General features: G+C 43.8%; 1 protein-coding gene across 1 annotated transcript; it reads left to right on the top strand.

Moving 5' to 3' along the window:
* The first annotated feature begins 1,521 nt into the window (after positions 1–1,521).
* On the top strand, positions 1,522–24,984 carry oit3 (oncoprotein induced transcript 3). Its single transcript, XM_043679119.1, has 9 exons — positions 1,522–1,657; positions 6,854–7,228; positions 13,005–13,115; positions 16,980–17,102; positions 18,741–18,863; positions 19,737–19,897; positions 21,484–21,899; positions 22,708–22,807; positions 24,539–24,984. The coding sequence occupies exons 1-9, from the start codon at positions 1,594–1,596 to the stop codon at positions 24,704–24,706; spliced, it is 1,641 nt and encodes a 546-aa protein (XP_043535054.1). The 5' UTR covers positions 1,522–1,593; the 3' UTR covers positions 24,707–24,984.
* Positions 24,985–25,450: the final 466 nt, after the last annotated feature.

Below are 25,450 nucleotides of genomic sequence, written 5' to 3'. Positions count from 1 at the left end.
GGAAAATATCAGCAGTGTTTTAATTAGAACATACAAGAGGAAAAGCTGATTTTATAGGAGCGTTTAACATTAGGAAAGGCTGCAAGGAGGTATGTAGAAATGTTTCTAGTGCTCAATACTATCTAGAAGGACAAGGGCAGCAGATACATGGGAACACCACCACCTGCAAGTTCCCCTCCAAGCCACTCATCATCCTGACTTGGAAATATATCGCTGTTCCTTCACTGTCACTGAGTCAAAGTCCTGATTTTCCCTCACTAACGGCATTGAGAGTCTACCTACAGCACCTGATTTAGTGATTCAAGAAGGCAGCTCACCATCACCTTCCCAAGGGCAATTAGAGATGGACCATAAATGCTGGCCCAGCCAGTGATGCCCATAGCCCATGAATGAACTAAAATAAAATAAGTGGATCAAATGGAAGTGATTTTCAAGTGAAAGTAGGAGAAATCTTTCACCTTTGTAGGAGAACGGAGGACCACTGTAGTCAATGACACTCCAGCTGAGGCTGTTTCAGTGCTGGTATCACGAATGTAAGAAAGGATATCGAAACTGTTCTGTCAGGTTGGAATGTAATTTGTTTCCAAGCAATGACTACATTTCAGTTGTGAAATAAATTGGTGGTACAGTGCTTTGAGGCATCTTGGGGTTGTGAAAAGGATTGATATGAAAACCTTCTTCCCTTTATCTGGAAGAAAAACCACAAACTACAACTGTGACCAGTCGCATTGACGTTTCAGACATCTCAGAAAAGGATTTGGTTGCTGTCTATGTGCTGTAGATAGATCTACAATGTTGTAGGGGAAGGAGTTCCAGGATTTTGACCAAACCTTACTGAAAGGATGGTGATGGGTGTGTAGGTTGGCGGGGAACATGGTGTTCCAATGTATTTGCTGCCCTTGTCCTTCTAGATGATAATATCAATTACCAGACACAGTGTTTTGATCTGTTCTCATGCAATTTCCCCTGAAGCCCTCCCACTGTCACACACACGTGTCCGATGAGCACTTGTATCTGAGTCTTTTGTAATAATGAAACAACAGAACCCAATATCCAAAAACAACTCTTAAAAAGAGAATTCCAGAAACTGTCAGGACAAACATTCCTGTTAGTCGTGGTTGACCTTATCCTTGTTTACAAAAGTCCCAACCTGTGCTAAAAGGGAACCAACTGCCCGGCATATCATCGTTGCCACATGATGCTTTCTGTAGAGATTATCCGGTCATAGAGAGAGGACAGGAAATATAATGGCCAGAACTGAGTCGATGGACAGGAACGTGGAAATGGTCATGGCCTCCTATCTTGTTCTCTGTGGGATGAGATAGCCGGGAACTTGCAAGCAAAAAAATAAATAAAATTGAAGACAATAGGAGGATGGGTGAAAATAGCATCCCTATCAGAAGGGGCTTCTCAGCAAATCATCCTTGAAAACGACCCAGGCCAAGGCTGAAGCTACACATCCAACCCCTCCTTCCTGTGGCCGGATAAAGAAACTATCCAAGAGATAAAACCCCTCCGACAGATTTTAGAAGGAGCAGTCTTTTCTTGAAACTTCAGGGAGGATCAGAGTCACAAACACCAGAGCTGAAGAAAATGTTACCCTTGATCCTGCTGAGCTTGGCTCTCTCTGCTGGGGTCCGAACCTCAGTTTCCTTTGGTAAGTCACAGTGGAGATATTCTCACTGATGCCTGTTTCAAAAGCTGAGCGATATCAACCTTTTGAGTGACCAGGAAGAGCCGAGTGGTAATGAGTGCTACTTGAGAGCAAACTGCATTTGGATTTAGAGCAGAAGCTTAAAACTTACTGATGTTGTTTGAGCTGTAGTGTTTTTGACACCAGTACAGAAGGTATTCTTTCAATTGCAAAGTACAGACAGCCTTGAATTGCTCTAACACTTGAGGACTATGCGGCCAAGAAACCTGTATTTGTCTGATCATCTATCCATTCTTTCAGATCCATTTACCGTAGCTGAACAGCAGAGAATGCAAAGTCTGCACTTTCAGTGAGTGTCTTACAACTGATTTGATGTTTCAGTTGGTATCACCCTCACCTTCAAGTGCTACCCCCCGATGCTTGCTTTTGAAATCTAGTTGACCCTTTGTTGCAATAACTTTGGCAGTGGGAGGGGTGGGTGTTACACTGTCAGCCTGCTGCTAGTTGGGTGTGAAATTCCACCTTGGGTTGATGTCATAGTCGCCAGCAGACTCCTGACCAATGTTTACTCCTGAACCAACATTGTCAGAGAGAGGAACACCCCTGACTGCATTTCATTGTGGTTTTTGGGGTCTTGCTCTGCACAATTGATTATGAAGCTATTTAGAACATGCTGAAAGGTGTTATTTTAATATAAGTCCCGTGCTCTTGCCCCAATTACGTTTATCCTCTTCCAGAAGTTTCCTGTCCTTTGAGTTTGAGACGTTCTCCCTGAATTAACGAGTTGTTTTTGATATTTATCTAATGTATGATTGACCTCCATTAGAGTTATATATTGTCATTTATCCTGTGTGCATTATTTAATCATCTGGCTATTTCACCATCCTTTCTGGGAACTTTCAATTTCCTTCATCTTTGTTTACAGTTTGACTAACTTCTGGGATTTGGCTTGTTTAATTTTTCACTCCCCCTTTAATCAATTCTGCTTTATTACTGAAAGAGTCACCGGACCTGAAATATTAACTCTGATTTCTCTCTACAGATGCTTCCAGACCTGTTGAGCTTTTCCAGTAAGCTCTGTTTTATTACTGTCCTCGTGAACATGTTCAGTTAAAAATGTCATTACATTAAGCTCTCTCAAGTTTGTTAATAGCTGTCTGGCAATCCTTTGTCGCATAACAGTATGGCACGAGATGCTCCGTTTTCTAAATAAAAACAAAAGAGGTGCTGGAAATGCTGAATGGGTCAGACAGTATCTATGAAGAGAAACAGTGTTAGTGTTTCAGGTCGATGAACTTTCATCAGAACAGCCTCCCGATGAAAGGATCTCAATCTGAAATGTGAACCTGGTTTCTCTGCACATATGCTGCCTGACATTGTGAGATTATCCAGCATTTTTTGTTTAACATAGGAACAGGAGTAAGCCAATCACCCCCTCCAGCCTGCTCCGTCATTCCATATGATTAGAGACAAAAGAGAAACTTGCAGATGCTGGAATCCAAAGTAGACAGGCAGGAAGCTGGAAGAACACAGCTGAAACATCGACTTCTGCACCTCCTGATGCTGCCTGGCCTGCTGTGTTCTTCCAGCCTCCTGCCTGTCTGTTTCATATGATTACGGCTGATGAAACACTTTAACACCTTTTACCCAAGCTTTCCTCATTACACTTTAACCAGTGGTCATCAGAAATCTATCAATCTTTCCATCCACAGCCGCCTGTCTTAGAGAATTTCAAAGGGCCACGGTCCTCCGAGTAAGCAATTTCTCACTTATCTCAGGCCTATGTCTTAGGCCTTTCTTTTTAAATTGTGCCTTTGGTTCCCTACTCACTTCAAATGTTTTATAGATTTCAATCAGATCACCTCTCCTTCTTCACAAATCTAGAGAATGACAGGGCCAATCTCTCATCATAGGGCAGTCCCAGCATCCTGAGGTTTTTTTATTCCGGATTCCCAGCATTTTGCTTTTGAGCCTCCAATTGCGAACAATTGCCGAAAGTGGGTGTTGGGCATGAGATGGTAAATGATTAGATTACTTACAGTGTGGAAACAGGCCCTTCGGCCCAACAAGTCCTTCGGCCCAACAAGTCCACACCAACCAGACCCATTCCCCTACATTTACCCCTGCACCTAACACTACTGGCAATTTAGCATGGTCAATTCACCTTACCTGCACATTTTTGGACTGTGGGAGGAAACCGGAGCACCCGGAGGAAACCCATGCAGACACGGGGAGAATGTGCAAACTCCACACAGTCATTCGCCTGAGGCGGGAATTGAACCCAGGTCTCTGGCACTGTGAGGCAGCAGTGCTAACCACTGAGCCACTGTGCCGCCCATATATGATGCCACTTTAAGTAAATGTTCAAGGTGCTCAAGTCAATCTTGCATACTAGATATCAACTTGGCTTTACAGCAGCAATCTTTCATCTCTGAGTTGAGCTTCAGGTAAAATGGTGAAGTTGCCTTAGTCTAACCGGACCATGAGACTGGTCTCTCATGAGAGATAATTAAAAATCACACAACACCAAGTTACAGTCCAACAGGTTTACAGCATTTGGAAGCACTAGCTTTTGAAGCGCTGCTCTTTCATCAGGTGGTTGTGGAGGCTAAGATCATGCTCACAGATTTATAGCCAAAGGTGTCCAACGTCATGGAGATGTGATACAGTAAACAATCTCAGATTAAAACTTTCATCTTTTATAATGGGATATGCTGGTTTCTGTTCTTTGATATATAAATCTCAGGACTTCTTTTAATTTACATTCCCAAGATAGCTTGGCTTTTTAAACAATTGGTGTGAAGTCTGTCTGTGTCCCAATGCTCTGTCAGACTGACAAACCCTCTGTCTGGTTTTACACAGTCTTACATAGGTTCATGGAGTTTTTGAGCAAAATAAAACGTAATTCTGCAAAAACAAATTCACCCCATAAGCTTATATGTGTGCACATGTAGGAGTGACAGATTGAGTGTGCATGTGAATGTGTGCGTGTGGGTGTGAGTTCACGTGACAGAGTGTGTGTGTATATATATGTGTGTGTGTGTAAGCTTGGTTAAGTGTGCGTGTGTCTAAGTGTGATGGGGTATGTGTGAGAGGGTGCATGGATTGGTGTGAGTGCAAGGAGTGTATGTGTGTGCGTATGAGAGAGAGCTTGTGTGTGAGGGAGGGTGTGTGAGTACGTAGGAGAGTGTGTCTCTCTCTCTCTGGCTACGTCAAATGCATTTTGAAACCCATTGTACAGGGCACCCCCAGCTTCTGTCACGACACTACAGATTTCTTACAGACGACACCTCCATCTTATTAGAGAGAGAGGGATGACTGGGGTGGTGGTTTAATCTGAGAGTTACCATGCCTTAGGCTCAGGGAGGGGTTGAGAAGGAGAGTCCTGTTGGTGTCACTCTGGTGTCAATTGAGCTTACTTAGCCCCTGCTCAGTGCTGTAGGTAATGACAATTCAGTGTAAATCTCAGGGAATGTCAAACTGGCAAAAGTGCTGCTAATTTGCATTGTATATGAAACTAATTTGAACAAAAAGACATAAATGATCTATAGCTTGAAGATCAAGTTCTCTCTTGACGAACACTTACCCTCAACCTATAGAAAGCAAAATAGTTTAACTGCTTGATCATCTTGTTATTGTTTGTCAAATTGACACAATGGCTCAGTGTTCAGTGCTGCTGCCTCACAGCGCCAGGGACCTGGGTTCCATTGGATCCTTGGGCAGCTAACTGTGCAGAGTTTGCACATTCTCCCTCTGTCTGTGTGGGTTTCTTTTGAGTACTCTGGTTTCCTCCCACAGTCGGGAGATATACAGGTAAGTTGGATTGGCCCAGGGAAATGGTGTGTCTGGGTGGGACACTCTTTGGAGGGTTCGTGTGGACCTGTTGGGCTGAATGGCCTGCTCCCATTTAATATGTTTGAAAATATTAAATATTGAAGGGTCACTGAATTCAAAACATGAACTTTATTGTTCTCTCTGCTGCTAGACCTGCTGAGTTTCTCCAGCACTTTCAATTTGTGTTCAAGGTATTACTTTGTCTCTGAGACACACGGGAGCAATTAGAAGCAATGAAAAGTGCTGCATAAAATGCATGTTTTTCTTTCATAAATTTCAGTTTTGTACCTTCCATCTGAATCTAATCTGGTGGCACACATACAGCAGAGTGAGTCCTGTTAGTTCTTGGTGTAGATGTGTTCAGGAATAAATCAAAGACAATTCTATTTGCATGATTCAAACAGTGTTCACATGTTCCGCAAAACCATCTCCTTTGCTTAAGGGAGCTGTTCCACCAGTGGTATTGTTTGTGATGGTACTGGAGCCTCCTGGTCCTGTCTAATCCTTTGCACTCTCCCTGGGCACTCAGTATCGTTCTCTTCTTGATCAGTATTCCAGGGTTTCACTCATCTCTCTCTCTCTCCACCTCCCGCTTCACTCTCTCAAACTGCTGGACTCAAACCTTCCTTTGCCCTGCTTTTTGCTTTTAGATTTCTAATCCTCCCCTGTTCTTTTCTCCATCTCTTGTCTCCTACGGTTGTGGGCAGAAGATTTTACTGACGTTCGGCTGGTGAGTAACTGACTATTTAGAATTCTCAATACAAATGGATGACACATTGCCGTGTGAATGGTAATGGTCTAAAAATCAATTGCTTGTCGGGAATTGATTAACTCTGTGGGTTAATTTAGTTAAAGCAGCAAAGCACATGATAAGATATGAAGCAAACTTTATAGTGAATCAAACGATTTCTATATGAGTGGCTTGGACCCTCATTGCAACCATCAGGCAGAGTTGCCATCTTGTGTACACACAGCATATGGAGTCCCAAAAGATGAAGGGTGCTCCAGTTTCTTCCCACGGTCCAAAGATGTGCAGGTTAGGTGAATTGGCCATGCTAAATTGCCCCATTGTGTTTAGGGATGTATGGGCTAGGTGCATTAGTCAAGGGAAATCTAGAGTAATAGGATAGGGGAATGAGTCAGGGTGGGTTACTCTTCGAAGGGTCCGTGTGGACTTGTTGGACCAAATGGCCTGTTCCGACACTGTAGGGATTCTATGATTCTTAAGACAAGGCACGCATACAAAAGCCCATTTCGGTAAGTCAAATTCTGAAGTGCAGTTGGAAAGGGGTAGACTCTACAATGGCAATGAAATTATGTGTCAGTGGAGTGCTGTGGAATGATGTTAGTCTTTCCCATTGGCAGTGGTGGATCCTTGCTCTGCCTACATCAGCTTGAATGAGCCTTGGCGCAACACAGAGCACCACATTAACACCTCGCATGGGACGCCCATGTGCGACAATAACATGGATGGAGAGTGGTACCGCTTCATTGGGATGGCGGGCGATGCCATGCCTACCTTCTGCATCCAGGAGAACCTGTGTGGCACTCACGCGCCCATCTGGCTGAACGGCAGTCACCCCATGCCATCCGACGGCATCGTCTCGATACAGGCATGTGCCAGTTTCAATGACAACTGCTGCCTGTGGAGCACCATGGTGGATGTGAAGGCTTGCCCGAAGGGTTACTACGTCTATCGGCTGCCCAAGCCTAGCGTCTGTTTCCATGTCTACTGCGGACGTAAGTACTCAATGCTTCTGGGTCTTTTACTTTCTCTTCTGCTTGCCAAGATAATGCCAATCCTGCCAATCAAACCCCTGCCTGAATTTTGCCACCAGCAGGTACATCAAACAGCTCCAACTGCAACAATCCCCACCCTGGGGCACTTTCCTCAGTTAATCGGCAGCTTTAGTGCCAATTAATATCAAATTTGAACAATGACAGATGCATTCCAAATCCATTTTAAATTTTTTACTCTTTTGTGACATTGGTGGAGAGCCCGCATTCATTGCTTGACCCGAAATGTCCTTGAACTGAGAGACTTGTGAGGGTCCCTGCAGCAGGAGGTTAACAGTCAATCACATCACCATGGGTCTGGAGTCACATGTAGCCCAGACAGGGTTCGGATAGTAGATTTCCTTCCATAAAGGACATTAGTGAACAGATAGCTTTTTTACAGCAATTGATGGAAGTTTCATGGTTAACATAATTGAAACTAGGTTTATATTCCAGATTGATAAATTAAATTTCAATTTCTCTGATTACTATCTTGAGGATTTGAACCCTGGTGCCAAGACCATTGGTCTGGGTCTTGGGATTACTGGACCAATGACATTACCAAAACACCGGTGTCTTTTATTGGAAATTTGTTCATTCGGTCAGTGTGAGTTATATCTCAGCTTTAATGCTGGTCTCTGTCAATGTGCCAGTCCCTCCTTCAATAGACCAATAATTCCTGTATATTCCTAATTAATCTTTTCAGAGATATTATTACACACCTCTAGGTGTGACGGGATTTCATCCTGGGTTCTCCTGGTCCAGAGTTGGGACAATATTACTGAATGTCCATTAAATCACTGGCCAAACTTAAAGTAAGAAATAGAATTCACCTGTGCCTCACCTCTCCAGGATATTTGGTCTGGATGTTTAGTAGCTACCTTTTCTAGGATGTTCCCATGCTGTTCATAACATAATTTCATAACATCCCTTGTGCTTTTTTTTTCATTTGTAGCCCACTCAGTCCTTTATTCTCAGCTCCCTCTCTGTTCCATGCATTTATCTTCCCTGTTCCAAATGTTAGAACACAAAACAGTATAGGAATAGGTCCTTCGGCCCACCATATCTATGCTGACCATGATGCCATTCTAAACTAATCCCACCTCCATACGGTCCATATCCCTCTATTCCCTGCCTGTTCAATGGCTGTCTAAATGCAATTTAAACATTGCAACTGTATCTGCTTCTATCACCTTCCCTGGCAGCGTGTTCCAGGCGCCTACCATCTTCTGAGTAAAAAACGTACCTCACACATCTCCCTTAAACTTTCTCCCTCTCACCTTAAACCTATGCCCTTTAGTATTTGACATTTCCACCCTGGGAACAAGACTCTAACTACCCACTCTATACATGTTTCTCATAATTTTATACACTTCTATCAGGTCGCCCCTCAGCCTCCCTCACTAAGAAGACAATCCAAGTTCATCCAACCTCTCCTTATAGCTAATACACTCCAATCCAGGCCACATCCTGGTAAACCTCTTCTGAACCCTCTCCACTGCCCCCACATCCTTCCTATAATGTGGTGACCAGAACTGCACATAATACTCCAAATGTGGCCTAACTAATGTTTTATACAGCCAAAACATGACTTGCCAACTCTCATACTCAGTGCCAAGATCAATGAAGGCGAACATGCCGTACACCTTCTTTACCACCTTCTCCACTTGTGTTGCTGCTTTCAGGGAGCTATGGACTTGCACCTCAAGATTCCTCTGTATATCAATGCTCTGAGCAAACATGCTTTTTCTGCTTACTTTGCTCTTGCATTTGACCTCCTAAAATGCATCAACTCACTTTTGTTCAGATTAAACTCCATGTGTCATTACTCAGCCCAACTTTCCATCTGAATGATATCCTGCTGTATCCACTAACAATCTTCCTCACTACCTTCAACTCCACCAATTTTCATGTCATCTGAAAACCTACTAAGCACATCAGCTACATTTTTATCTAAATTATTCGTATTTATTGCAAACAAAGGTCCCAGTACTGATCCTTGAGGAACACCACTGGTCACTGACCCCAGGCAGAAAAACACACCTCCTGAACTACCTCCTGTCTTTTATGACCAAGCCAATTTTGTATCCAACTTAGCAATTCACCATGGATCTCATGTGACTTAATCTTCTGGATCAACCTACCATGAGGGACTTTGTCAAATATTTTGGTAAGGTCTATATAGACACATCCACTGTCCTGCCCTCATCTATCATCTTCATCACTTCCTCAAAAAACCCAATTACGTTTGTGAGACAAGACCTCTCACGCGCAAAGCCATGCTGACTAACTCTAGTAAAGGTTAGTCAACATTTTCCAGATGCGAGTGAATCCTATCCCTAAGAATAATCTCCAGTGATTTTCCAACCAATGATGTAAGGGTCACTGTTCTATAATTTCCTGAATTATCCGATTGGCTATTCTCTAGTCCTCTGGAACCTCACCTGTGGTGAAAGAGGACGCAAAGATCTCTGTCAAGGTCCCAGCAATCTCCCCTGTTGCCTTGTTCAGTATCCTGGGATAGATCCCATCAGGACCTGAGAATTTAGCTGCCTTAATGTTTTTCAAGACGTCCATAACCTCCTCCTTCTTAATATCAACATGTCCCTAGATTATCAATATACCCCTCCTTAATCTTACCATCATCCATGTCCTTTTCCTTGGTGAAAAGCAATGTGAATTTTTTTATCTATTTATGAATCTTCCATTACAAGCCTCACTGCAACTTAACCTTTGAACTGCAAAAGTGTTTCTTGAATTTAATTCTGCTATCGTTATCACTTTCCTCCCGGATATCTCTCCTTTTGTACAATTAATACTGCACAGAATTTATGGCATGGATACAGAGGCTGGTAGTTGTGAGGTGATAATGCACTGGATCAATAATCCCCAACCAGCAGGATAATGGTTTGGCGGCATGAAATACCGTCAAATGGTGAATAATCTGGAATAAAGAGCTGGCATAATAGCAACTGTAAAAGCCCATCTGGTTGACTGATTTCCATTAGTCTGTCACCCTTCCACAGTCTGGCCTATGTGTATCCACAGCAATGTGGTTAACTCTTAACTACCCTCCAAGCAGTTAGGGATCGACAACAAATCCAAGCAACCCATGTCTCTTGAAAGAGTTTAAGAAAAGGTCACATGCTCCACACAAGACCCCTCATCCTACTTCACGTCCTATTTTAATTAGATTTATGCTTCAGATATATTTATCTTCCCTTCCAGTGAATTCATTCATCATTCTGACACAACCCAAAGGAAATGTACCGTATCATTGTTTTTTCAAATGTTCATTGTATCTATTTCCCGGAAGTGTCACACTTATTTCCTGTGCTTACCCTGTCAGGTTTTGTTGACAATAGCCCAAAGTTGTGCTCTAGCAGTAACACCAGGAGGTCTGCTGTTTATTGATTAGAATTTACTGGAAATCTTGCCTAGAGTGAACACCAGCTGCAAGAGTCACACTTGCTTCATGTAACACACTCCCGTCACATTTTATTAGTAGGTATTCTGTATTGAGAGTAGCACATCACCTGACAGTCTCAACATCAGGTCAGATTAGAAAACTATATAATTGCAGGGCACAGAAGGAGGCCATTTGTTCCACTGAGCCTGTGCCAGATCCAGTGCAAGAATTATCCAATTAATCTTATTCCCCTGCTCTTTCTCTGGAGCTCTGCAAATATTTCTTTTTCAAATACATGTACAAATTCGGAGAAAAAAAACATGCTGATGAAGCTTTTTTGTCATGCACTCATCAGGACCGATGCAAGATCATGTTTCCTGAAGAAGGGCTTATGCCCGAAACGTCGATTCTCCTGCTCCTCGGATGCTGCCTGGCCTGCTGTGTTTTTCCAGCACCGCATTTTTCAACAATTGCAACATTTAAAAGGCACTGGGCGGGGACATGAGTAGGAAGGGTTTAGAGGGATATGTACTAAATGATGGTAATTGGATCTAGATCAGATTTGGATGTCTGGTCGGCACGGATGAGTTGGACCGAAGGTTCTGTTTCCCTGCTACATGACTCTTTGACGCTAATTCATACTGCATGAGGAAAAGGTGCTGATTGGTTGGCAAGTTGGGTCTGCTTGGTCTTGCCAACCCATTAACTCCCTTTCCTTACAAAATGCTGCTCCCTTTGAAATTTGGCATCATTAAAAATGCATTTGTGGGACTTGGGTGTCGCTGGCTGGGCCAGCATTGATAGCCCATCCCGATTCGCCCTTGAGAAGGTGGTGGTAGGCTGTCTTCTTGAATCGCTGCAGTCCACTTGCTGTGGGTTGACCCACATTGCCATTAGGTAGGAAATTCCAGGATTTTGATCCAACGACCAAGTCAGGATGGTGAGTGGCTTGGAGGGGAACTTGCAGGTGGTGGTGTTAGAGTGTCTCTTGCATCTGTCCTGATATTTATCGACCATAACTCTTATTCAGCATGTCTATTTTTTCACCAATGTTCAGTTTCTGTGTTACCAAGTGTCAGCATCCAATCCTCTTTTGAAAGCGCCCCTTGAATCTGTTCCAGGCAGTACATTCCAGATTATAATAGCTACCTACCGCAGAGGGGCTGCTGTGCTTCACCAGGGTGGCTCACCGTCTCTTACTCAAGGGTAGTTAGGGATGGACAAGAAATTGGAGCCTTGATAAAATCCTGCAAAAGAGTTTTAAAGATCCAAACTGGCTATGCCAAGTCAACTCTCCTCATTTCCCCCAATCCTTTTGGGAATTATCTTAAAGTTGGATCCTCTGGTTTCCAGCTCACCAACTAGTGGAAACGATCATCTGGTAATAAAGGGAATCACTTGCATGTAGCAAGATGCATTTAGATAAGTACATGAATATGCAAGGAATGGAGGGTTATAGATCAAGAGCAGGCAAAAGGGATCAGTTTCATTTGGCATAATGTTCAGCACAATATTGTGGGCCGAAGGGCCTGTTCCTGTGCTGTACTGTTCTATGTTCTAAGCACTCGGTGGACATGCCACTTGCTGTGTCCCTTGACTGTTTGATTTGATGCCATAAATTTTTAGTTTGTGCACTCACCAGGCCATGTTCCCACCCTCACTCAATTTAACTGATAGAAGAGCAGCATTTTGCTGGGAATTTCACTGAGCCCAGCCCAGACCCACAGCCGCTCAGCTGATTGATCACTGCTGGCATTGCAAAGTGGGGACATCAGATTGTAAGCCATTGGGTAGCATGGTGGCCGAGTGGTTGGCACTGCTGCCTCACAGCGCCAGGGACCCAGGTTTGATTCCACCTTCAGGTGTGGAGTTTGTGTGGAGTCTGTGTGGAGTTTGCACATTCTTCCCGTGGCTGTATGGGTTACCTCTGAGTGCCTTGGTATCCTCCCACAGTCCAACGATGTGCAGGTTAGGGTGGATAGGCCATGCTAAATTACCCATAGTGTCCCAGGATGTGCAGGCTGGGTGGATCAGCCATGGGAAACGCAAGGTTATAGGGATTAAGTGGGATGCTCTTCAGAAGGTCAGTGTGACTCGATGGGCCGAATGGCCTGCTTCCACACTGTAGGGATTCTATGAAAACAAAAGGCATGTGCACAGCCCCAATTCCAACATCACTTCATAAACCGTCACTTCTGCTGTTATTCTTTAGATTTCCATTTGATGTCCCTGTGCCTCTGTTCACAATAGGATGGTCTGTTGGTCATACTGGAACTCTCTCGTGCTGTGAGGTTGCCACCTCCCACTGACCAGGAATTTTGTCATTCACAGATTTCTATGACATTTGTGATATCGCGGATTGTGAGGGGCACTGTGTTGGTGAAGGTGAATGCCAATGTCCTGCTGGTACCGTCCTGGGCCCAGATGCCCAGACATGCCTGGGTAAGGAGTTCCAAAGGACTGTTCTCACGGGAGGCAAATAGCAGAGTGTGGATCCGTTGGTGTAAGCTGAAAAACAGCGAGAGTTAAATGTTCTTCCATCCAGGTTGAATTTATTGAAGGGTGGGTTAATAATTCTTTTGTTGTGGTGTGTTTGAAACCATCAGCCTGGGAGCTGCTATTCAGGGAGAGAGAGGGAAGGTGGGAATTTCTAGATGTGACAATGTTGAGTTTACAACACCACGTGAAACTCACAGCACTGAACCAGGCCGTTCAGCCCGACTTCCTATGCAGGATGCTCCTTCCAAACTAGCTCCCATTGAGCTTCATCTACAAGTGCATCTCTCTTCTCATGCTACTCTGGCTCCCCCTTAAATAGAACCTGCACTGGCCAATAGCGCAATGCTGTTTGTGGGATCCTACTGTGCACAGACTGCTCAATTTTTTACATTGCAAAAATGCTTCAGCAACTGCACCGTCCTGAGGGGCATTAGGAACTTGGGAATAACATCTAATTAAATGCAAATCTTGCTTTCATAATATGCATCAAATGTGCAGATATCATGGTCATTTAAAATAATTTTAATTCATTTCTTTGGAAGGATGAGCTAGATGCACCAAATGGACTGCCTGAGCACCACCAAACCAACTTTGGAAATTGTAATTCCAGACAATAGGAATTTATAAGCTAAGTGTATATGTGGATTTATCAATGCCGAGGAACGGCTTAAATTTTGTTTAAGAGCATTAAACATGGTAACATCTGTACATTAATATGTATGGTGAGAAATGAACCTACTTTTGTATAGTGCCTGTCACAACCACAGGGCATCCCAAAGCACTCTGCAATGAAATACTTTTGAAGGGTAGTCATAGTTGTAGGAAACATGGCAGCCAAAGTGTGCACAGGAAGCTCCCACAAACTGCAATGCCACAGTGGCCCAATAATCTGCCATCAGCCATGCTGGTTAAGGGATAACTACTGCCCAGGGACGCTACGCAAGTCCTCCTGTACCTTTTTGAACAACTATCCAAAAGGACAGATGGCACCTCAGGTTAGTGTCTCATCTAAAAAGTTCCACTTCTCACAGTGCAGCACTCCCTCAGTAAGCCACTGGGGCCCATCAGCTTTGATGTTTGTTCCTATAGCCTCTGGGGAGGGAGTTTAACTCAGAACCTCATGACTTACAGCTAAGTCATGAGCCATAAGCATGTGTCATTAATTAATATGGGCAGGCTTTATTCAGTTTTGGCATTATTCTTTTGAGTATGTGAAGTTGATTTTATTTAATTATTATAAAGAATCGAATACTGTACAGACAAACTGACAGAGTGAACTGATTGCACCTGGAGGCAGTGATGGAGGCTGGTACAGTTACAACATTGAAAAGGCATCTGGATTGGTATATGACTAGGAAGGTTTAGAGGGATATAGGCCAAGTGCTGGCAAATGGGACTTGACTGGGTTGGGATATCTGGTCAGCACGGACGGGTTGGACCGAAGGGTCAGATTCTATGCTGTACCTCTCTTTGACTCTATGAGTATCTAGGGAAATTTGAGATGGGCAGTTCAGATACTCGATATTCTAATCGAAGTCAATCAACTGCAATGTGCAAACATCTTTGACTTCATGTCCAACTCTTCAAAGGGTGCAGCTTAGAGCTCAGCAACCTTACAGAAACTGTGAGAATGTTTCTTCTTTTGGGGAACACAGAACTAGGTGGCACAGTTTCAAAAAAAGGGATCATCCATTTAAGACAGAGATGAGGAGGAATTTCTTCTCCCAGAGCAGTCTTTAGTGATTTAAATTCTCTGCCCCATTGGGGAGTGGAGGCTGGGTCATTGGCTATATTCAAGGCAGGACTGGGTAGACTTCTGATTGGAACGGGTCAAGGGTTACGGGTGACAGGCAGGAAAATGGCATGCACAGAATAATCAGATTGGCCGTGGGGTAGTATGAAGGTCAGTGGTGCTTACCGTGCCACTCCTTACCTCAACGCCAAATTATCCCCACACCCTTAAAGTCTATAAAGTCTAGCAATTTATCTATCTCTTTTTTTAAAAAAATATGTTCAGTTACTTGGCCTCCACATCCTGTTGTGGGAGAGAGTTACACAGCTTCGCTACCCTTTCAGTGAAGAAAGTTTTCCTCATCTCAGTCCAAAACGGACCATCCTGTATCGTTTCAGCATTTTTTAGAAGACAGACCTGAGGTTCAAGTGCTCCTGACTATCTCCGTAGTAACGCGCGTGATACTCCTACCAACTGTAAATAGTTCCAGTTAATACATATTTGGAGTGCAGGCTCATAGTTCCTTGCAAGTGGAGCCACAGGTAAATCGAATAGGGAAGAAGGTGTTTGGTATGCTAGCCATTATTAGTCAGAGCTGAGCCAGAGCATTGAGTATAGGATTGGGAGGTCAAGTTGCGGCTGTACAGGACATTGGTTAGGTCACTTTGGAATATTGCGTGCAATTCAGGTCTCCCTCTTATAGGAAGAATGTTGTGAAACTTGGAAGGGTTCAGAAAGGATTTACAACAATGTTGCCAGGGTTGGAGAGTTTGAGCTATAGGGAGAGGCTGAATAGGCTGGGGCTGTTTTCCCTGGAGTGTCAGAGGCTCAGGGGTGACCTTCCACATGTTTATAAAATCATGAAGGACATGGATTGAGTAAATAAACAAGGTCTTTTCCCTGGGTGGGGGAGTCCAGAACTAGAGAGCACAAGTTTAAGGTGAGAATGGAAATATTTAAAAGAAACCTAAGGGGCAACTTTTTCTCACAGTGCATGTATGGAATGAGCTGCCAGAGGAAGTAGTGGAGGCTGGTACAATTGCAACATTTAAAAGGGATGGGTATATGAATAGGAAGGGCTTAGAGGGATATGGGCCAAGTGCTGGCAAATGGGACTAGGTTATGGTAGGACATCTGTTCGGCATGGACGAATTGGACCGAGGTGTCTGTTTCCATGCTGTACATCTCAATGACTCTATGACTTTAGTTTCACATCAATGCAACAAGGCTCTTCTTGTTCGACTAGAAACGTGTCTCTCCTCATCCATCCCAGACCACTTTGACCTTGATGGTACCCACACACAAAAATATTTAGTACAAATTATACTGCAAAGGGTTTTGACTGAGATGAGGAAAACTTTCTTCACTGAAAGGGTAGCGAAGGTGTGCAAATCTCTCCCACAACAGGATGTGGAGGCCAAGTAACTGAACATATTTTAAAAAAAGAGATAGATAAATTGCTAGACTTTATAGACTTTAAGGGTGTGGGGAGAATTTGGCATTGAGACAAGGAGTGGCACAGTGGCTCAGTGGTTAGCACCGCTACCTCACAGCGCCAGGGACCCGAGTTTGATTCCAGCCTCGGGCGACTGACTGTGTGGAGTTTGTACATTCTCCCCGTGTCTGCGTGGGTTTCCTCTGGGTACTCTGATTTCCTCCCACAGTCCAAAGATGTGAGGTCAGGTGAGTCGGCCATGCCCTAAGTGTTCAGAGGATTACAGGGATAGTGTGGGGGTGTCTCCGGATGGGATGCGCTTGAAAGGGTTGGTGTGGACTTGATGGGCTAAATGGCTTGCTTCCACACTGTAGGGGTTCTATGAAATAGAGGATCAGCTTTGATTATATTGAACAGCAGAGCAGGCTTGAAGGGCTGAAGGGCCTACTCCTGGTCCTCGTGCCTACATTGCTTTACTCTGGAGGGGCAATTCTCACTCTGCACACTCAACTAAGTATTAAACCTCTCAGTCCTTATACAACAAATTTGGTTGGATGTTCAATGATTGATCGAAACATTATGAAGTTGTGTGTCTGTAGTGTGTAACTGTTATTTCCCCTCTGGCTTCTCACCTTCACAGACGTCAATGAATGTGAGGTCAATAATGGTGGCTGCAGTGAGACCTGCATCAATCTGCAGGGCTCCTTCCGTTGTGAGTGTGGGATTGGAAGGTCTCTGGGCACCAATGCTGCCACCTGTGAAGGTGAGTGAGAACCTCTAGCTGGGAGAACACCTCTGGCGGTGGGAAGCTAGGTTTAACCTGTCCATGTGGAAACTGGGTCTCTGTAGAAATATGAGTCAAGAAGTGTGACACTGGAAAAGCACAGCCAGTCAGGCAGCACCCAAGGAACAGGAGAGTCAACGTTTCGAGCATAAGCCCTTCATCAGGAATTGCCTGAAGAACTTCAGGGCAGAAGAGATGACCTGGGGAATGCAGTGAGAGAGACAGACTCACTGAGACCCTTGTGGAGGAAGGAGGAGAACCTCTTCAAAGTGGGCATCCTTGGAAGAGGCTTTGCAGTAAGATTAGGCCAGAAACGTCGACACTCCTGCTCCTCGGATGATGCCTGACTGGCTGTGCTTTTCCAGTGCCACACTTTTTGACCCTGATCTCCAGCATCTGCAGTCCTCACTTTTTTCCCTCTGTAGAAATATGTCAGCCTGGAGCAACAATGGGTTCTGCGGCTCTCAGAGGTAGGACTGCTCTTGGTATCATCCATGGTACTTACGCCATGTGCATAGAATTGGACTCTGATTTGTGCCGCTTTGCTGTTTGATGTCCTGCCATTTATTAATGTCTCAGTGACCCACTGCAAGATTGCATGAGCTTCCAGTCAGTGGCTGACTCCTTCATGGACTGTTGCAGATATGAAATGCAACATTGACTGTTACACAAAATATTTACAGCACACGTGTAGACCATTCAGCCTGTCATATCTATGCTAGCTCTCTGTGAGCTCAGTTAGTCCAGCCTTTCTCCACCCCCCAACCCTATAGCCTTGCAAACATTTACTCTTCAGATAATGGCCCAATGAAAGCCATAATTGAACCTGCCTCCATTGTCTCCTCAGATAGCATGCGCCTGATCCTAAGCAATCCCTTGTTAAAAATACAAATTATCATCTGACCTCTGATTTATTTGTCAATCACTTTAAGTCCATTTGCTCCATGGAGATCCTTTTACGGAAAAAAAATCTGCCTTCCTTACCTAGATTGGGCCTAAATGTGACTCCAGACCCATAGCACTGCGTTTAGCTTTTAACTGCCCTCAACCACAATTAGGGATGGGCAATAAATATTGGCCTTGTTAGGGGTGGCCACATCCCATAAGCAAATATATTGAAGATCTATTTCTCAGTCTTTCTGCCAATGGGAATAGTTTTCCCCAATGTATTCTGTCTAGGTCTCCTCACAATCCTGGCTAAAGAGAACACCCATAACTTGCCTCATCATCAAACACTCTCATTTGGGGAAACATTCTTGTAAACCATTGCTACCAATGTTCAATGCCAGGGGTTCCACCAATTCCATGCTACAGCGCAATTGTGCTTCAGATGCCACAACTTCTGAGTATTATCATGGAAGATACACAAATCCTTTAATATGCAGCGCAGTTTAGATGGATATCAGTATGCTGTGGTCAGTCTGCTTTTTACTGAGACAGAAAGACAGACAGGATGTTGCCATTTCTTTCAGGATGAGCTTCTGGCAAGATGTGGATGCTGTGGTACCTGTAGCTCCACGTGTGAGGGAGACCAAGCGTGAGAAACAGAGGCAGGTTGCTTCCACCCTGTGAAGCTGTTCTCCTCGACTCACCGGTGTGTTGTGTTTGATCTTACAGATATTGAAGGCTGTCACAGCAGTAATGGAGGCTGCAGCCACAACTGTGTGCAGGTGGACGGAAGCTACCAGTGCGAGTGCCCACGTGGATTAATGCTGTCAGAGGACAATCACACCTGTCAAGGTAAATCCAGACACTTCCCTTACATCAGAGGGCATGTATAACAAGCCATTAGTGAGGTTACATACAATATGGGAATTTATTGAGCATTGCAGGGAAAAGCCATGATAATTCGCTTTGTCTCAGTCCTTTGATTTGATTTTATTACTGTCGCATGCGCCAAGATACAATGAGAAATAGTATATTGTATGCTATCCAGGCAAATCATACCTTACATAGCTATATCTGAGTAATAGAATAGAATGCAGAATATTGTGTTACAGCTACTGACAAGGTGCAGAGAAAGATCAATTCTCATGCATGAGAGGTCTGTTCATTAAGCTGATAACAGCGGGAAACAAGCTGTTCTTGAATCTGAATCAAAAGTTTGTGTTTCCAACCTTTTATATCTTCTGCCCAATGGAAGAGCGTGGAAGAGGGGTCTTTGATGATATTGGCTGCTTTCCCAAGGCAGCAGGAAGTGGAGATGAGCAAATGGATGGAAGGCTGGGTTTCTTAATGGACTGAGCTGTGTTCACTACTCTTTGTAACTTCTTGAGGTCTTGGGCAGAGCAGTTGCTGTACAAAGCTGTGATGCATCTAGATAGGATGCTTTCTATGGTGCATCTAGCAAAGTTGGCAATGAGTCATTGTGGACATGCAGTATTTCCTTAGCCTCCTGAGGATGTAGAGACATTGGTGTGCTTTCTTGACCATACTGTCAACGTGGATGGACCTGGACAGAATGTTGGTATTACTAACTCCTAAGAACTGGATGCTCTCAACCATCTCCACCTCAGCTCCGTTGATACAGACATTTCTTCATATCCTTTAAGATAACCCCATAATTCTACGCTTTGTTTCTCTCTTGTTATCTCTTTCTGTTGCCGTTGCCAGTGCCAGTGCAGTGCAAGTCTGATTTGATTGAAGTGGCTGTACCCAAGGACTTAGTCGGGGGTTTGGACCTCTACCTCCTGAATGCATCATGTAAAGCACTTTCCAATGGGACTCATGCTAACATCAACTTTAATCTGAAGAGCTGTGGCACAGCCATTGAGGTAACAACACAAACTAAATCCTTTTCAATAGAATGTTCTGGAGTGTTGTTGAACAGAGAGACCTGGGGATGTAGGTACATAGTTCCTTCACAGGTAGACAGGGTGGTGAAGAAGGTGTCTGGCACGTTTGCCTTCATTGGTTAGATCATTGAGTACAGGAGTTGGAATGTCATGTTACAGCTGTGTGAGACATTAGTAAGGTCACATTTGGAACACTGTGTACAATTCTGGTCACCCTGCTATAGGAAGGTTGTTATTAAACCGGAAAGGGTGCAGAAAAGATCTACAAGGATGTTACTGATCCTGGAAGGTTTGAGTTATAAAGAGGGGCTGTGTATGCTGGGACATTTTTTTCTCTAGAGCATAGGAAGCTGCGGGGTGACCTTACAGAGGTTTATAAAATCATGAGGGGCATTGATAGGGTGAATAGCCAAGATCTTTTCCCCAGTGTAGGGGAGGTCAAAACTAGAGGGGCATAGGTTTAAGGTGAGAGGGGAAAGATTTAAAAGGGACCTGAGGGGCAACGTTTTCACACAGAGGGTGGTGCGTATATGGAACAAGCTGGGTACAATTACAACATTTAAAAGACATTTGGACAGATACATGGATAGGAAACATTTAGAGGGATGTGAGCCAAGCACAGGCAAATGGGACTAGTTCAGTTTAGGAAATCTGATCAGCATGGACGAATTGGGCTGAAGGGCCTGTTTTCATGCTGTATGATTCCATGGCTTTCTGCATCTATGTTGAGGTTGACCCTTTCCTGGGGTTATAAATATTTCTCACCAATCTGTGCAGATATGTTATTGCACATGTCTGGAGCAGGTGGAACCTGAACCTGTGCTCCTGGCTCAAAGGTAGGGACACTATAATTACACTGCAAGAGCCATTGTCTGCTGGAGTTATACACTTCCCTGTTCATTCAGCTCAATATTTGAATTGGAATCCATAAATAAACAACATAATCTGTGCTTCCTATCCCAGACTTCAGATAAGCAATGCCACAGGATATCCACTAATTCCGGAGCTAAAGAGCGCAACCTGTGTTTGAGATCCCAGGTTCCCCATGGGCAATGCTAGAGGAGAACCATTAATTCTATCATTAAACATTACAATCTGTACTCCATATCCCAAACTACCAATATGCAGTGCCAGGGAAGTTACACTAATTCCAAGCTCCAACACGATCTGTGCTCTGGACCCCAATAGCTATGAGCAATACCTTGGGGGAGCCACAAATCCCATAATAAGCAGCACAATCTAGGCTCCAGATCATTGACTACCCATAGCAATGCCATAGCAATCCATTAATTTCATTGTCAGGATTCCAATCCATGAGCAATGCCATCGATGATGCAATCTTCTTGAGGGAAATTGTTTGCACTAGAATGGTTGTAAGGTAGGAAAATATTTGGCTGACAAAAGCAGAAATTGCAATCTGACAACATCCGTGGAGACAAAAGCAGAATTAACATTTTGAGTCCAGTGACCCTCCAACAATTTCTGTTATTGTTTCGAAATTCCGCATTTCTTCCATGTTTGTGAAGTATTCAGCTAATGTTACAGTTTTGAACCTTTTCCTCCAGGTTGTGGGTGACAAGATAATTGCAAGGAACACACTGACTGGTATTCCTAAGCAGACTCCCGGCAGTAATGGGGACTTTATCATCCGAACCAGTAAGCTGGTGATCCCCATCACCTGCGAGTTCCCTTGCCAGTACACTGTGTCTGAGGGTTATGTGCCAAACCCTGCAAATTCCCTACTAGAGATCATGGGCAGAAACCATGGGCTCTTCCCTTTTGCTCTGGAGATCTTCAAATCAAAAGCTTTCGATGAGATTTACAAGGAGACGCCTCCAGTTCTGAAACTCCGAGACTCGCTGTACTTTGGGATCGAGCCTGTCATGCATGTGGATGGGCTTGAAACTCTCGTAGAGAATTGCTTTGCTACTCCCTCGGTCAACGCTGATGATATCATGAAGCACTACCTCATCAAGGATGGGTAAGTTGCAGATGGATCCAGAGTCGTTTCCAAGAGGATTGATTTCATACGGATATTATACAAAAGCCCAGAAACAAATGGCACACTTTGACAATCAGACATTTTCATCTTGCAGTTATCAGGATTAGGGAATAGGTGAAGGTTAGGAAGCATGGACTGAGCAAGAGAGGGGGAGCTTCACTTAAGAGTTTGAGTAGGGTGGAAGTCAATCCTGAGAACATTGGAGATAAGATGAAAGGAGGAAATGAACTCCTGATTTGGAGATTAGATGGGCCCATTACGGGGTAGATTTTAAATGGGATCTTTAGGTGGCTCATACATACATTTTATCAGATCTGTGGGGAAATGGTGCATTCCCTTTAGTCAAAACCAAGGGATTCCTTTCCGCAGTGTAACTTGACAAATCTAAATTGGACAAAATGTGCACCTATTTATTCTGATTCGCTGCATGACTGTGACATATTAATGCAAGCTCTGGGCAATCAAAGGAATGCTCTTCTGTTTCTGGATAAAGTGTAGCTCCCACAATCACATTCTCCAACACAAACTCTACAAGCAATTCTATTACCTCTTGGGATGTCGAGTGACCAACTCACCCAGAAACTCTCTGAATTAACCCAACTCCACATTCCCCAAGGGCAGATTCTTCACACCCAGCTAATATCAAATACACTAGTCAGTAAACTATGAATAAAGTGAATGAGACTTTATGAGCCTTTAACCTGAATATAGCAACTCAAACCAACTAGATGGTTTCTTTTGAAAATGTAATGGAGTTTAAATAAATGCTTTGTTCCTGCTTTCACAGCTGCATCAATGATGATACAGTCAAACAGGAGACATCCATGGATCATCTAGTGAAACATTTCTATGTCCCCGTCTTCAAGTTTGTGGGAAAGGACAATAAGGTGAGAATTTCTTTCACAGGAAGAGTGAGCACTTAAGCTGCACCCTGAAAGTTTAAACTGATGGTTGAGAATGAACATCCTTTTTCAACCAGAAAGGTGCAGAACCTCTCGCATTCACATGGTCACAGGAGAAGACTGTGGAATCTGCTATCGTCTTGTCCTGTTAGCCTTTAGTTACAGGAAGCTACAGGGTTGATCAGTGAGTGCAATCAGGGTATGATTCCAATTAGAACAATTTTGACAGTGACAGAGTTCAGATTGACCATGAGGCTTCTTATGATGGGGATTATGAACTAGGTCATGTCTGTAGGACCTTGTACTCCTAATGCTGAGCCTTGCTTCATGTGAGACTACATGAAACACCCAGCCAGAGAAAACAATATAGCCAACTTGGATCAATCCCAAGTATCGATGCAGAACGAGAACACTGATGGTGACAGCATTGTGGCCAATTCTGAGCACTGAAGGTATGATCTCAAGGCTTTATAGAGAGGTACAGATGAGATTTACCGAGTGGTAACAGGGATAAGGGACCTCAGTCATGTGGAGTGATGGAAGAATTTAGCGTAGTTTTCTTCAGAGCAAAGATGGTGAAGAGAAAACTCGATTGAGGTATTAAAATTCATGAGGAATTATGACAAAATAAAGAAGGAGAAATTGTTCGCAGCGACACAGGGGTCAATAGCCAGTGAAAACAGATTTAAGGTAAACAAAACCAGAGGAGAATATGAAGGGAAAAAAAAACTTACACTTTGAGTTGTTCTATAGAGAAGGTACTATCTGAAAGGATGATAGATACTGATATGGTAATTCTAAAAAATGATAGTGTTAATGTTACTGTCAAGAACAATATCAGAAATTGCTGGAAAAGCTCAGTGGGTCAGGCAGCATCTGTAGAGAGAAAGCAGAGTTAATCCATTCAGTTTAGTGATCCTTTCTCAGAATCTGTTGTATTTACCTAGTCTGGCCAGAATCTGTTGTCCTTACCTGGTGTGGTTCCGGACCCACAGTAATGTGGTTTACCCTTTGTAAACGGACAAGCAAGCCACTCAGTTCAAGGGCAATTAGGGATGGGAACAAATATTGACCTTACCAGCAATGCCCACATCCCAGAGAAGAATTTACAGTAAAACGATTAAACAGCAAAGGCATGGAGGTGGGAGTTAATTCAGTTACAGGATGAGGGAGTCGCTGGCTAGGTCAGCACTTATTGCCCATCCCAGAGGACAATTAAGAGTCAACCACATTGCTGTGGGTCTGGAGTCACGTGTAGGCCAGAACAGGTAAGGATGGCAGTTTCCTTCCCTAAAGGACATCACTGAATCAGGTGGATTTTTCCAACAATTGACAATGGATTCATGGTCATCATTAGTCCCTTAATTCAAGATTTTTAAAAAAATTCAAATTCCACCATCCGCCAAGGTGGGATTCAAACACAGGTCCCCAGAACATTAACTGGGTCTCGGGATCAATGGTCCAGCAATAGTCCCACTAGGTCATGGCCTCCCCTCTCATCTATTCATCAAGTTCTAACACAGACACAATGGGCTTGCATGTCCTCTTTCTGTCCTGTATAACTGATTCTACAGTCACCCAGTCTCACTGATCAGCCCAGCCACTGACTGAGCCTTTGTGCGAGGGGGAGTCCTCAAGTGTAAAATCTGCTCTGAGGATTGGGTTTAGAATGGAGGCTGCAACTGGCCACTGATGCTTGGTCTCCTCACTCTGTAGAAAGTGTACCTGCACTGCCGAGTCCTGGTGTGCGGGGCCCAGGACACCAAGTCACGCTGCTCCCAGGGATGCCGAAGGAGGATGCGCAGATCCACCGAGCCAGAGGAAAGAGACCACCTCAGGGACCATCTCCTCACTGGAGGGCCAATCGTGATTGACACAGAATAATGGATCTTGGAGCGGCCTCAACATTCTACCCATGCTTTGAAGAGCTTTTTGATTTGTGTATACTTCATAAAAAGCAAAAACGAATCATTGCTTGTTTTTTGTAGTGAAACATAGCCAGTTAGTTTTGTAGTATTAATGAAAATTGACTACTTTGTCGTGCATGTAAGACACTGAATGACCAAATACAATAATGTTTAGTATTCTGTTTTGAAAATAATCCCTTAATTTTAGTCACTGTAATCATACCACTTCAATAAAGATGCCCCAGTATACTTCAAGTCTTATTTGGATTCAAATCCTTTGTTGACTATGTGTGAATAAATCATGTCCTTGATGCGTCTTTTCTCTCAGACTTGCTGCCTCTTCCACCGAAACCCTTACAACGTAAGTGTAGAAGTTAGAGAGAAGGAGGTTGAGCAGTGACTTAATTGAGACATATAAGATAATCAGAGAGTTAGATTGGGTGGACAGCAAGGGCCTTTTTCCTAGGATGGTGATGGCTAGCTCGAGGGGGTATAGCTTTAAATGGAGGGTGATAGATGTAGGGCAGATGTCAGAGGTAGCTTCTTTACTCAGAGACTAGTAGGGGTGTGGAAAGCACTACCTGCAATAGTTGTAGACCCACCAACTTTACGGGCATTTAAATCGTCATTGGATCGACATATGGACGAGAATGGAATAGTGTAGGTTAGATGGACTTCAGATTGGTTTCACAGGGCGGCACAACATCAAGGGCTGAAGGGC

The sequence above is a fragment of the Chiloscyllium plagiosum genome, chromosome 38 (assembly GCF_004010195.1).
Source record: "Chiloscyllium plagiosum isolate BGI_BamShark_2017 chromosome 38, ASM401019v2, whole genome shotgun sequence".
Taxonomy (NCBI): domain Eukaryota; kingdom Metazoa; phylum Chordata; class Chondrichthyes; order Orectolobiformes; family Hemiscylliidae; genus Chiloscyllium; species Chiloscyllium plagiosum.
This window is presented reverse-complemented; position numbering and strand designations above follow the sequence as displayed.